This window comes from Neurospora hispaniola (genome assembly GCF_033458365.1).
Source record: "Neurospora hispaniola strain FGSC 10403 chromosome Unknown B0T23scaffold_8, whole genome shotgun sequence".
NCBI lineage: Eukaryota > Fungi > Ascomycota > Sordariomycetes > Sordariales > Sordariaceae > Neurospora > Neurospora hispaniola.
The window spans coordinates 1192040-1204918 of record NW_026944413.1 but is presented as its reverse complement, the minus strand read 5'-3'; the positions used below and the strand labels follow the sequence as shown (position 1 = coordinate 1204918).

At 52.5% G+C, this 12879-nt stretch overlaps 4 protein-coding genes across 4 annotated transcripts; 1 reads left to right on the top strand and 3 right to left on the bottom strand.

The window, feature by feature from the left end:
• Nucleotides 1–195: 195 nt before the first annotated feature.
• B0T23DRAFT_231103 (DNA-directed RNA polymerase I subunit RPA34.5-domain-containing protein) lies at nucleotides 196–2352 on the bottom strand. Its single transcript, XM_062833889.1, has 2 exons — nucleotides 1341–2352; nucleotides 196–1281 (listed from the first exon to the last, which is right to left on the bottom strand). The coding sequence occupies exons 1-2, from the start codon at nucleotides 2267–2269 to the stop codon at nucleotides 486–488; spliced, it is 1725 nt and encodes a 574-aa protein (XP_062689223.1). The 5' UTR covers nucleotides 2270–2352; the 3' UTR covers nucleotides 196–485.
• A 537-nt stretch (nucleotides 2353–2889) lies between these two features.
• B0T23DRAFT_231038 (uncharacterized protein) lies at nucleotides 2890–5672 on the top strand. Its single transcript, XM_062833887.1, has 2 exons — nucleotides 2890–3173; nucleotides 3224–5672. The coding sequence occupies exon 2, from the start codon at nucleotides 3250–3252 to the stop codon at nucleotides 5662–5664; it is 2415 nt and encodes an 804-aa protein (XP_062689222.1). The 5' UTR covers nucleotides 2890–3173; nucleotides 3224–3249; the 3' UTR covers nucleotides 5665–5672.
• Nucleotides 5673–5858: 186 nt separating this feature from the next.
• B0T23DRAFT_231088 (major facilitator superfamily domain-containing protein) lies at nucleotides 5859–7928 on the bottom strand. The gene is made up of 3 exons (XM_062833888.1): nucleotides 7228–7928; nucleotides 6168–7147; nucleotides 5859–6073 (listed from the first exon to the last, which is right to left on the bottom strand). The coding sequence occupies exons 1-3, from the start codon at nucleotides 7766–7768 to the stop codon at nucleotides 6038–6040; spliced, it is 1557 nt and encodes a 518-aa protein (XP_062689221.1). The 5' UTR covers nucleotides 7769–7928; the 3' UTR covers nucleotides 5859–6037.
• A 2422-nt stretch (nucleotides 7929–10350) lies between these two features.
• On the bottom strand, nucleotides 10351–12784 carry B0T23DRAFT_230992 (uncharacterized protein). The gene is made up of 4 exons (XM_062833886.1): nucleotides 12663–12784; nucleotides 11690–12583; nucleotides 10877–11632; nucleotides 10351–10801 (listed from the first exon to the last, which is right to left on the bottom strand). Exons 2-4 carry the CDS (start codon nucleotides 12542–12544, stop codon nucleotides 10751–10753), a joined length of 1662 nt encoding a protein of 553 aa, XP_062689220.1. The 5' UTR covers nucleotides 12545–12583; nucleotides 12663–12784; the 3' UTR covers nucleotides 10351–10750.
• Between the last annotated feature and the right edge of the window lie 95 nt (nucleotides 12785–12879).

Sequence of the window (12879 nt, the reverse complement as noted above, 5' to 3'; positions counted from 1 at the left end):
CTTCAAATATGGCTTGAGAAATCGCAAACATACAACAGACAACAACAACAACTTTCCCGGATGGTTAATGCTGGTATGTACACACACAGACACATACAAATCGGCTAGCATGACATGCATGGCATGACATGTCAAATCTACAATCATGATAGATGTGATCCTCCATCATCTCTTCAGTCACCCCCTGATCCTATGGCTCTCATCGCTCACTTTCGTCGACATATTCCTGATGGGGAAGTGCTGCTGCCATGAACACCGGGCAGTTTGTATGTATCCCCGCGCCATCGTCCCCTTTCACTTTGAGCGCTCAAGAATAGTGGCGGTAGGAGAAGAAGACAGACTCGCAGCACTACCACGTATAGCGAATGGGGAAAACTGGGGGAGATGGATACAGGTTGACTGCAGCCACATATCCTCTCGCTTACTACGCAGTCATCGTCGTCGACGCACGGACCGGACTAGACTCGATTCGAAGAAGCACCTCTCTAAGAGCTCTTCGACTGGGGAATAGAAGGAGGCAGGATGGGCGTGATCTTCTTGGGAGTGACGGACGTCTTCTTGGCCGCAGCAGCAGCAGCGGGAACAGCGGGGGGAGCAATAGGCGTCTCGGACTTGGCCTTCTTGGCGGAGGTCTTGGTCTCCTTGGGTTCCTTGGTCTTCTTCGTCTTCTTGCTGGGAGCGTCCTCGGAAGCAGTCTCGTTCTTGCGCTTCTTGGACGATTTGGCAGGGGCAGCCTCAGCCATGTCGACGTCAGAATCAGCAGCTTCACCGACGGCATCAGCGCCGATCTTGCCCATGGGAACAGCCGAGGAGGCGCCGATGGGGTGGAATCGCGCCTTGAGACCGGCAGGCTGAGGGCGAGGGGCATTGCCGGTTGCGGGAGCAGACACGGCAGCGGTGGCGGCGGCCGCGGGGTTGAGGCGGGTGACGCGCTTGATGTGCAGCGCCTGGGCGATGGGCTGCTTCATGAGCTCGTACTTGTCGCCGGACTCGGTGGGGAGGAGGACCTGGATGGAGTGGAGGGTGGTGCCCTCTTCCAGGGTGGCGTTATACTCGGCGCCGTTGTGGGTGATGATGGGTTCGCCGGACTGGATCTTGCTGAGAGGGAGCGCGTGCTCCTGGATCACTTCGATGGGAATCGAGGCCGGGGCGGTGAAGTACCAGATTTGCTTGCCCTCGCTTTGGGCCTTTTGGAATGTTCGTGCGACGTCCTTGGCGTCGGCGTTGGCATCGGCCTTGCGCATGTGGAAGTTTGGTGCGATCACCTGGGGCAGTTGAGGACTGTGATGTCTGTTAGTATTGTATACGTTGTTTGGTACAACTCGCGCGGGAACACATACCCCGAAGTCTTTTTAGGGGCCGCCTTGGGCTGGAGAGCATCGGCCATCTCCTCGTCGGAAGACGACTCTTCCTCGGAACCCGACTCCTCCTCCTCCTCTTCAGACGATGACTCGTCGTCGGACTTGCTCACGGTCTCGTTGGACTTTGAGGTACCATTGACCACTGGCTTGGCCTCGGGGGTCTTGCTGGCGGGCTTTGCAAGTTTGGCGCTAGTGTTGGCTTTTGGTGCCGGCTCCTCATCGCTCTCGCTCTCTGAGCTTGATCCTTCCTCTGAATCCTCTGATGAGGAGGGTGTGGGTTGCTTGGCAGTCTGCTGCTTGGTCTTTGCGGGCGCAGTCTTTGGTGTAGACTTGGGCGCAGGCTTGGTCTCTTCCTCGTCGTCGCTGCTGCTTTCGTCCGATCCACTTCCACTCTCTTCTTCGCTGCTAGACTCGCTGCTGCTCTCGTCCTTTTTGGCCACCTTCTTCACCGCAGGCTTCTTTTCTTCCGCCTTCTTGACAGGCTTCTTCTTGTCCTCGACCTCTGATTCAGACTCGGACTCGGAGTCAGATGCAGACTCGGATTCGGACGAGGACTCTTCCTTCTTGGTGGCTACTGGCTTGGCCTTGACGGGTTCTACCTTTGCCTTTTTAGGGGCAGGCGAGGCGGCGGCCTTGGTGGCTTTTGTTTGCGCCATGTTCGTCTTCTTCAGATTGCTGGCCCAGTCGGCGGTGGGTTCGGGCTTTGTTTCGGAATCGCTGTCGCTACCGCTGTCGTCACTGCTGGAGGAGCTGTCTGAATCGCTGTCGCTCTCTTGTTGCTTGCCCTTTTTGGACTTGAGTTGTGATTTTTGCTGGGAGAAGACGTTGGTGGAGGTGTTGCGGGCAAGGGCAGCGGCGTTGGCGGCGTGCTGGGAAAGGGTTCCGATGGGTGCGCGAGGACCAGCCATGGGGGGCGGCTTATCTGGATTGTAAAGAAAGGGAAAAAAAGAATTAAGGTGGTGATGGAAGAAAAATGAGGTGGAGTGAGTGTCCAAGACGGAAAGGCGCTGTCTCGAACAATTGAGTGCTACGATGTGCAGGGATGGATGGTGCAGTTTGGGGCAGTTGAAGAGTGCTAAAAAGTCTGGATGTGGGGTCGGGATTTACAGTGTGTTGATGTGCTTTTTTTTTTGAAGTGCTTTTTTGCTGCCGATGCGCTGTTCCTCTTCTGCCCTCTGTCGTCTATTTGTTGATCCTCACGCAGAAGACAGATACTGCGGGAGGCAGGCGGAAGGGAATGATGCCCGTCGCGTACAAAACACGCTGGAATATCAGATGCGCGAGCGGGATTGAGAGTGGAGTGGAGAGCTGCGAGCAAACTGAAATCAAGGGTCGCTCGAGGTTGCCGACCAAAGCCAGAAAAAACTAGGAGATTGAGGCACCTGATTGGTTGATTATGGGAGCGGAATGTGGGGCATTACAGTTTCGATAGGGTTGACTTTGATGGTGTCAGGGTAAGGGTTGCCTATGATGAGGATGGGAATTACACCTAAATGATGCCTGTGCTGCCTTTCTTCAGAACGTTATCGCTCTGACTTCATCACCATCAGACAACCAAGTCGTGGAAATTTCACTTGAGGAACTCCAAGTATCTGTGATGTGATTTTCCTGAAAACACTTTATCTGATGTTTGGGAGATTTTGATCATCTGATGAATCTGCCTTGTGCCGTAGTATGTCTCTCGCTGGAAAATCACCATCTTCCCCAACCTTTTTTTCAAATCAACTGAAGAAATGACAACCAAAGACAACCACCATCGGGCAGTCACCGCGAGTCCAACAACCTGAACACTACCGGTGATCTTTGTCCAAGGTACCACTTCCAATGCCGAGCTTCATGTCCACTTTGCTAAATGTCCAAAGCAGTCAACCAACAACACACACAAAAAATGAGTGCATTTGCGGCTCGACAAAAGCTGTTAGCTGCCGCCACTACTCCCAATGTTGACGACAACGACAACGACGGAGATATCATTGACCGCAACACATCTGCCAAGTCCTTCTTCACGAGGGATAATTTCAGAAAAGCACTACAGGCTCAGAAACAGGAGCCTTCCCATCATGTGGACGAAACACCAGCAGCGCGCCCCAGGAAGCGGAAGCAGGGCCCCAAGGACGAAGTACCAGCCGAAGGAAGAGATGAAGGCCGTCACCTGAAATCCCAATTCCCAAATCTCTCAGAACCAATTCCAACAGGTCGGAGGAGGATCATCTACTATTCATCCCAAAGGTTGAGCCAGACCAACATCCAACCAAAGGCCAATGGCCGTATGCTTCTCAAGCTCCTCGATGGAGAACGTTTGGTCATTCTTGGGAGCTATGGTATCAAGGTACGCGATGGCGAGCTTACCGTTGCTGGAGCCTTCTTGTCAAAATCGGACCTCGTCCACTGGGTTCATGCTCCTCAATGCCATGCTCTTCCTGTCATCCGCATCACGAGCGATGCCACAATCGAGTTGCATCCACACCCAGGAGCTCGGAGCTTGAGACAGCTCGCTAGCCTGAACCCGGCATTTGGGAGGCTATGGAATGAGTCGGATGATGTTACGCCGGGTCAGGCCAAAAAGGTTATTCCTACCTTCCAGATCATATTTACCTCGGACGATGCCCCTAAGAGAGGCGGCATCCAGGAATTGGTCTCCCCTGCTGAATGGAACAAGCAACTAGCGGACGTCCTAGACTCCAAGAGAAAGGCTACGCCTGTTGTCTTCCTAACCGGCCCCAAATCATCCGGCAAGTCCACGTTCGGGCGGCTAATGGCCAACCGTCTGATAACTGGCTCTGGACTCTCACGACAGCCCTGGGTCCCAGTAGTCGTCCTTGATCTCGACCCGGGTCAGCCCGAATTTGGACCTCCCTCCGTCATATCCCTCAACAAGCTATCAAGCCCAAACCTCTCTCCTCCTTTTTGCCATCCCGCTTTGGACCCAAGAACGGCTCAAGTACGCGCCCACACCGTTGCCTCCGTCACACCCAGCTTAGACCCAGACCACTTTGTTGCCTGCGCCCTCGATCTCTTCCACACTTACAAGACCAACCCCTCACTGAACAAACTCCCACTCATCATCAACACCCCGGGCTGGATCCAAGGAACCGGGCTCGACATCCTATCTGAGCTAATCCGCCAGACAGTCCCGACAGAAGTGATCTACATGTCCCAAGACGGACCTGAGGAGACCGTTGACGGTCTCAAAGCCGCCTGTCAGGAAAAGAAAATCCCCTTCGTTGCTCTCCCCAGTCAACAGCCCCAAGGTCAGCCATCCTCGTCAGTCGATGCCACGACCCCAGCAACCTCGGGAGGAGGAGGAAGCTCAAGAACAGCCCTCCATCTCCGTACAATGCAAACAATGTCCTACTTTCACCTGCTCTTCTCCTCCCTCACTGTTCCTGTTCCCCACGGCCAAAGCCAAAACCAAAGCCAACCCCATCCCGGCCCAACCTGGTCCGCCACACCTCTCACTCACCTTCCTCCCTGGTGTGTCCGCTACCGCGGCTCTCGCCCCGGTTTCCTGGGAATCCTCTGCTACGACCACCAGCCCGCGCCGGACTTGTTGGCCGACGCCATCAACGGGATGATACTTGCCTTGGTGAAAATTGAAGACCGCACTGGTGCTTTTAGAGATTTTCCCGACCTTCTCGTCGTGTCTTCCCCGCAGGAGCAGCAGCAGCAGCACCAACAGTCGAAGCAGCAGCAACAGTCTGTACAGCAATTCAAGAAGCAGTCCTCGTCCCAAAAACAACAACAACCAGAGTTGTTGATCTGCAAGACCCCCCGCGAATCCCTCCCGCACCTCCCCAACCCCCAAGGCAAAACGCTTTCCCCCGCCCACTCGCGCGTGCTGGGGTTGGTGCTGGTCAGAGGGATCGATGTCAAGAAGGGGGAGTTGCAGCTTTTGACGCCTTTGCCTGTGGAGATGATCGCAGGAAATGAGCAGGATCTGGTGCTGGTGGCGGGTAGGTTCGATACCCCTTCGTGGGCGTATGCGGAGGATTTGCACAGGAGGCAGTGGGAGAAGAACAAAGCTGCTGCTGCTAGAAACAAACAGCAGGGTTTGGTGCTTGGTGGTGGTGCGAAGATGGAGATTGATGATGATGACGATGGTCCTGGGGATGGGGACCAGAGTGACGAGACGGAATCAGTTGGAGCGGATGAGGTTGAGGAGAGGCCGGAGTGGGAAAGGGTTCAGGCGTTGCATGGTGGAACGTCGGAGGCGCAGCCGTGGGTCGAGATGTTGCATGGGAGTCAGGGAAGGGCGGCGGGAAGTAAGGTGTGGAGGGTCAGGAGGGATTTGGGAAGACGGTAGATGTGTCAGGACGTGATTAAGGAAGGACGTAGAGGAAAGTGAACGGGTATGAGTTGTCTTGAAGGTATGTGACTTTTCATCTTCATAAATCCATTCGGACGAGTCACGGAGTAGTAGGTATACCCCAAGGTCTTGATGTTATGTACTTGTTCACAGGCGCCCCCTGACAAAGGGGGGATAACCGCTTGGTAGCGTCGAGTGCATCGCTCTGGATTATAAACAGAATACCCTCACCCACGACTACCTCATTCCGATCGCAAAACAACACCGCATTACCCAAACTCCAAACCCATGATCATCTCTGAGCCCACCCAACTGGTATCATCATCCAAGTCATATCATTACTAACATCAAATATAGAAATGCACAGATTCTAATAAGTGTAGCGGAATCCAGGCTGGGCATCGTCCTGTAGGGAAACCAAGAAGAAAAAAGTTAGTAAACAATTTCAACAGCCGGTAACAAGAGGAGGGTAAAGAACAGATAGGAAAAGAAACACTCACATCCTCAGCCTCCAATTCCTTCTCACCCCTCTCCGCCTTCTTATTCTCCCTCCAGAAAGAGACAGTCAAGCACGCGACAAGCACCAGAGTCAACAGACTGGTCGCAATGCACGCATACAGACCCGGCTTGTAGCCTGTGAGCTTATCCTGCTCTCTAAAGACCAAACTACCAGCGATACCGCCGATGCCGCCAAAGGACACAAACGTAGCGCTGCAGAACGCCCTCTTCCACTGTCCGCGGATGTTGTTGGCCTGGTAGCTCATCGCCGCCGGCACGTTCGAGTTGGCGCCGGCAGTGACCAGGAACACACCGAAGTAGCGGACCTTGGCACTAGCAGCGAAGCCCATGATGGGGACGCCAATGACGGCAAGCAGTGCGTTGAAAGCCACAATGGGGCCGCGGATGCGGAAGCGATCGCCGACGTAGGCGCCAGCAAACATGACGAAGCCGGCGAAAGCATAGGGCGGCGCGACCAAGCACTGCGACTGCGCAATGTTGAAGCCCATGCCCGTGTTGAGGATCATGGGCAGGAAGAAGGAAAGGGCGTAGCTGATGGTGGTGGTGTTGAAGAAGATCATGGCGTACGCCCACACCTTCCAGTCCCGACCGGACGACAGGTACTTGCTGATGACGAACTTTTGGGGCACCACGTCGCCGCGGTCCGCCTGCACGCGCGCGCACACCCACTCGCGGTCCCGGGCCGAGAGGAAGGACCAGGTCTTGCGAGGGGAGTCGGGGAAGTCGACTAGTAGCCAGTAGCCGGCGATGCCCAACAGACAGGTCAGCACGCCCTCGATGATGAAGATCCACCGCCAGCCGGTGAGGTTGGCGAGGCCGCCCATCTGCATCAGGCCGTAGGCGAGAATGCCGGCGAAGGCGGACGCGACGCAGCCGGTTAGGTAGAAGACGGAGTTACGCTTGCCGACTTCGTAGCGCGTGTACCAGGTGGAAAGGAGGTAGACGCAGGAGGGGAAGAAACCTGTTTTTTTTATTCAGCAACATTCAGTAACTGAGCCTTCGATATCAAGCACGGAAAGAAAAAAAAAGAAAGAAACTCACCAGCCTCCAAAACACCCAACACCACCCTCAAAGCCGCCAACTGCTCCCAACTCTTGACAAACCCCATCCCAATCATGACGCTCCCCCACAACAGCGTCAACGCACTCATGTGAATCCTCGGACCAATCTTGCGGCAAATCACCGTACTCGGCGGCTGAAACAGGACATACGTCACAAAGAACACCAGCGACACGATCGAGTACCGATTATCAATCAGCTTCAGCTCCTTGCCCATGCCGGCAATGTTGGCCGCGCCCAGGTTGGTGCGGTCCATCAGCGACACGCAGTACATGGCGCCGATGGTCATGACCAGCCGCCGGTCAATGTGTCGCTTGATGCGCTTCTCCTCAGTGGGCGATATGTTAAAGTCTGCACCGCTGGTGCCGCTGGTGATGACGGCGACCGCCGCCACGTCCGGGTTGGGGGAGGAGGAGGAGGTGGAGGCTGAGGGGACCTTTTCGGAGTGGTAGGCCGAAGCTTTGGATTCGATGTCCAGACCCCCGGTGTCCATACCACCTGGCGGATAGGTGTTGGTGGCCATGTTGATGGTGTGTGTAAGACCCTCGGTAGAAGTGGTAAGGTGATAGAGGAGGGAAGACACTCGAAAATCAAGGACCAAAGAGGAAGAGACCAGAGATAGGATAAAGCAGGTAGGTTTAAAGGGAGGTATGAAATGGGACGGAGGGGACCCGATGGTACAAGAGAGGAGATAGAGATCGAGTGAACCAGAGAGGGGAAATCAATGTCTGCGATAGCTACGCAGAACCGATCTGATCCAAACTTGGAAGAAGTCAGCACGTAGGTTGCAATGCGGGGAGAGCTGCCGGGAGATGTACCGAACCGTTAGGTTGGAGAAGGCAATCTGATGGGTGGGTGGGGGGAGGTGAAAAGGAGGCGAGATAAAGACTTTGAAAACAGCAGAGAAGTAGGGATAGTCGTCTGAGTACACGATTATGAGCTGTTAGGTCAAGTACAACTTGAGATTCCCTTATCGTGTGTTTCCTCAAAAGCTCCCAAAAGGACCCCGATATCAATTTCAAAAAAAGAAAAAAAAAAAAAAAAAAAAAGAAAAAAAAATATACACCTTCAGAAAAGGCCCTCATCGTTCCTATTTATCATTTCTCCTCCTCCTTCACCACGACCTCCATCCCTTTCTTTCCCACTACACAACTCCCCTCTCAACAGACAAAAACAGACAAATCACCACACCACCACCATCATCGACTAGTGTACCTAGACCGAGGTTTCCCACTTGCCTTCCTTCAGCGCCATCTTTGCTTGGCTTATATTCCATGTCAATTCGCTAGGTAACTCCAATATGGTTTCTCCTACCTAGGATTCCCCCTCCTCACTCTTGTCTGCTTCCTTGTTCCTTGTCTCTTGTCTTGCTTAGCCCATCCAACAACTTACAAGTTCAGCTTCTTTTAGTAGTCACTCCTGCCTGGAAATCCAGACCCGTCCTCGATGATCCCGCCCCTCTTTGTTGTGTTGGACGTCGGGAAGCCAAGACTTTCTCCCCCGCACGCAAAAAAGTGTCCAAGGAGGCGGCGGATGGATACCTCCCACACGTCACCATACTGGCGGGTCGAATTCGAATAAAAGGTTGCATCGGGGGGCCTTTGATCCCAGCCCTGGCTGGCTGCAATCTGGTACACCTAAGAAAAGGGGTTTGAAGCTTTTCGTCAGTCGATTGTTTTTTTTCCTTCTCTTTGAGGGGTTGTTGTCCTATCTAGGTTTGCGGGAAGATGAATGAACAGCAGGGTGAAAACACTACTGTAGGAGCTTTGAGAACTTACATACACATAGTATAGGTATGTACCTAACACTGACAGAGTAGGGCTGCAGAAGAGGGGCGGGGAGGTAACGGACGGTGTAAAGTGCCGAAGCTACATACCTACTTACCCCAGATTTTGCCCCCCAGCAGGTTGGGGTAAAGGGAAGCTTAACTCGGTTAAGTTAGTTTGATCCGTGCCGCGCGGAGGATATGTGACAGCAGCTATGTATGTACACTACACTACCTACAATCGGGATGGATCTTGACCACCTCTAGTGTAAACCCACTTCCCCGGATTTTGATAGGCCCCGCCCAAGCAGTCTGACAAGGGACAGACGGACGGACAAGGGAGAGAGAGAGAGAGAGAGCACGTTGAAGCGGCAAATAGTGTAGGAATGCGGCTTGGTCTTGTGTGGCATCCTTTACCGTTTCTGTACAAATTCCCGAAGAATATGGGGTAATGAAGGCTTGGAAGTCTAGACTTGGCTTGCTCTCGTCCAGTTATACGAACCTTGGCACCCAAACAGCTCGAGCCATGTCGGATGACCCAACGGGCTGAGTGGCACACGATAGGTAGAGCTTAAACCGTTTTCAAGGCAATGTCCGATTCGTCAATGGAATCCGGGGAAATGGTTTCACACAATTAGACTACGTACACTACAGAGTAAGCAGGCAGAATCCCCACGAGAAAAGACAGGGATGGATTTCTGTGCTCAGTCTTCTTTCCCGCTTCTTGTTGTTGTCTCATCCCATCTTCCTGCCGTCCGACGTGGAAAGTGGCAGAAGATATACTCCCATGGTGACACCGACATGTACACATCAATGCTGGTTTGTTTGTTAGCGCGGGACACGCCCCACATCTATCCACAGGGGGGTGATACGGTCAGAAAAGTGTATTTGTGCGATTCGATTGGCCGAAATCACTAGATTTTAATGTTAGAACGAGTTGACGGAAGGGATTCACACACACGCACACAAACCTCTTATCCTAACCAAAAACCACTAGAATCACCAATCATTTACAATTTTCACCTCATTACCTTCTATAATCGGTATAATTATAAGGCATTTACTCTTTGTCGTTCCCCCTGTTCAAAACCCCTGTAAGTAGGTACCAAGCTAACGAACAAACCAGGGGTGATGTGTAAGGATATTGTTGCTCGTCGCATCTTTCTGGCACATGGTCTTGGAAGATTTTGAAAACTCGGTAGTGGCTGCGTGATGGTGTGCGACAGAATGTCCTGAAAAGCGGTCTTCTTCTGCTTTTGTTCTTCGTCTTTTTTTTAATTTTCTTTTTCAATTTTTTTTTAATTTATTTTTCATTTTTTTTTTTTTTTATTTTTTTTTGGGGGGGGGAGGGGGGGAATCTCGTCAGTAGTTCTCCTTCGGCAGCCAAGATGTTGACATTCCTCGCTCTCTGAAATGATTGGCGTCTCTACACTTGGCGACTCTACCAAGTACGTCTAATATCGGATGCAGAGTGATGGATCTTGCGAAAGGATCGCGTACCTCTACGGTCATTGTTGTGTGTTCGATCTCACACACACACCAAAACAGGCTGAACGCTTCGAACCGCGGAATGATAGCTGGGATGTGCTAGCAATGTCGAAAATGAGTTTGGATAAGATGATCTTAACCTCGGTTGTTATGAATATCGAAGAAGCAACCACAGGAAGGAAACTTTTACTTGTACATTACTTGGTCAGTGATTGGAACAGAGTAACCCACTCAGAAGCGAGAAGCAATGTATTACTGCATCGGGCAGCCGCCGAGCAACATGGACGTGGAAGGATATTTTCTCTGTGTTATTTCAGTTAGCTGAGAGTTAAAAGCAGACTATTGTCAGAAAATTTGGGAATGGACCCAAGTACTTACCCATAGCCAGAACGGACGTTTGCGCACCTCAGCTGATGGCTCGGAAGTCGTATTGTCTGCGGGTGAATCCTCTGCGACGTCGAATGGATCACCTCCCTCGCTCAAAGTTGCATCAGCAATCTCATCAGCCAGTGAGCGGCGGCGCCCCTGGATAGGAGCATCTTCATCTTCAATATGAAGGTCGTTCTCGGAGAGTGTCTCAAGAGCAGTGATAAATGAGGCATCGTACTCAATGTCGGAAATGTCTTCATCCTCGCTAGCGATCGAGTCTAGCAGTTTCTTGGCTGGTGAGTCTAGGCACATTCGGGGGGCGGAGTCAACATCGTCGAGTCCTTGGCCAAAATTGCGGGACATGGCGTCGGCAATCTGGTCCTCTAGTAAGTGGAAGCGCAAGTGGAGATCGGCATCTGCTTCTTCAAATGGGTTGCCCTCTTCTTCAGAAGTTGCGTCAAAGAGCTCATCTGCGAGAGATCTTCCTTGAAGTTGAGGAACAAGGGCTTTGTGATTGAGTGACAGACTTTCATCCTCAGTTGGTGCATTCTGGTGGCCTCCGACAGACCCTCCATCAAAAATGGAGTTGCTGTCATCGTCGTCAGTAAGCTCAGGAAGTCCAGACGACAGCTCGTCTAGGTCATCAAAGGGCTCGATATCCTCGTTAGCAGTGACCTCGGTAAGTTCTTCAGCAAGCGGTCGAAGGGGCCTGAAAGAAGTGGGGGTGCTATGGTCGAATGAAAGATGACCAAGATCAATGGTAGCCTGAGGAATATCGTTAGTACGAAGCATATGTCATGAGCTTTGCAAGAGACAACGTACCTCGACATATGAGAGCCCGCCAGCCTTAGCAATGATCATGCCTACGAGTTCCTCATCCTCAAAAGGGTTGCCGTCTTCATCGGCAGTAGCGTCAGCGAGCTCATCAGCAAGTGAGCGGCGCTTGGGAGACTTGGTTTCTTCGTCTTCGTCCAATTCGTCACCACTCTCGCTAGCAAGTGCATCGGCAAGCTCTTCAGCGAGCGACTTGAAGCGAGGGGTAGAGGGAGCTTCATCAGCTTCATCATCGAAGGCTTCACCGTCTTCATGGGCGGTAGCATCGGCAAGCTCCTCAGCGAGTGATCTGTAGCGCTGGACACGGGAGGCTAATTCTTCATGGTCAAATGGATCCCTGTCTTTATGCACAGTGGCATCGGCAATTTCTTCTGCAAGTGCCCCTGATCTTGATTTCTTTTCTTTGAATGGACTGAACTCGCAGTCGCCACTATCCTCGGTAGCTGGCCATCTGGGACGCTTTTGAGGGGGAGGAGCATCTGCATCAACAAAGCGATCACTGGATGCATCGGAGGAAGCCTCGTCAAACTCGTCACTTGAACGCTTTCGAGGACGAGAAGGACGGAATTCATCGCGTTCTTCAACAGCTGGCCATCTAGGGCGTTTCTGAGGCGCCGCATCGGCATCGATGAAGCGATCAACAGAGACTTCGCGAGTGGCATCGGTGATTTCTTCACTGGAACGCTTTCGAGGATTGGGGTTGGTAGATGAGGTCATCTGGGAGGCCGCGGCTTGGTGCTTCTTCTTGAACACTTTGCCACTTGTGCGGGACTGGCGTCTCTTAAGGTACTGGGCGATACGAGTAGGCAAGACCATGGCCTCGCGGAAATGTAGGTGTGACATGATGATATTGTGCTGTCGTTCTGTTTCTACGAAGGATACCTTAATCTGTCAGTAAGTAGGTGGGCAATGCTGAGAAGGTGCCTTGATAGAGGATGAAGTGGTGACAAGTTTGGCTTACCTGATGCAAGATGGGTTGCTGTTGCTGCTAGTACAGTCTGCGCTTGTGCGATTATTGATGCAGGAGGGTCAGAAGTGTATGTCAGCGAATTGGGTTGAGGTCCAGCTGTTGACTTGGAGGAGCAGAGGAAGAAAGGGTGAGAAGTTTGAGCCAACTTGGGCGGGCTTTTGGACCATCAAGCGACTTAGGAAGTCTACATGAGGTGACCATCAATTTG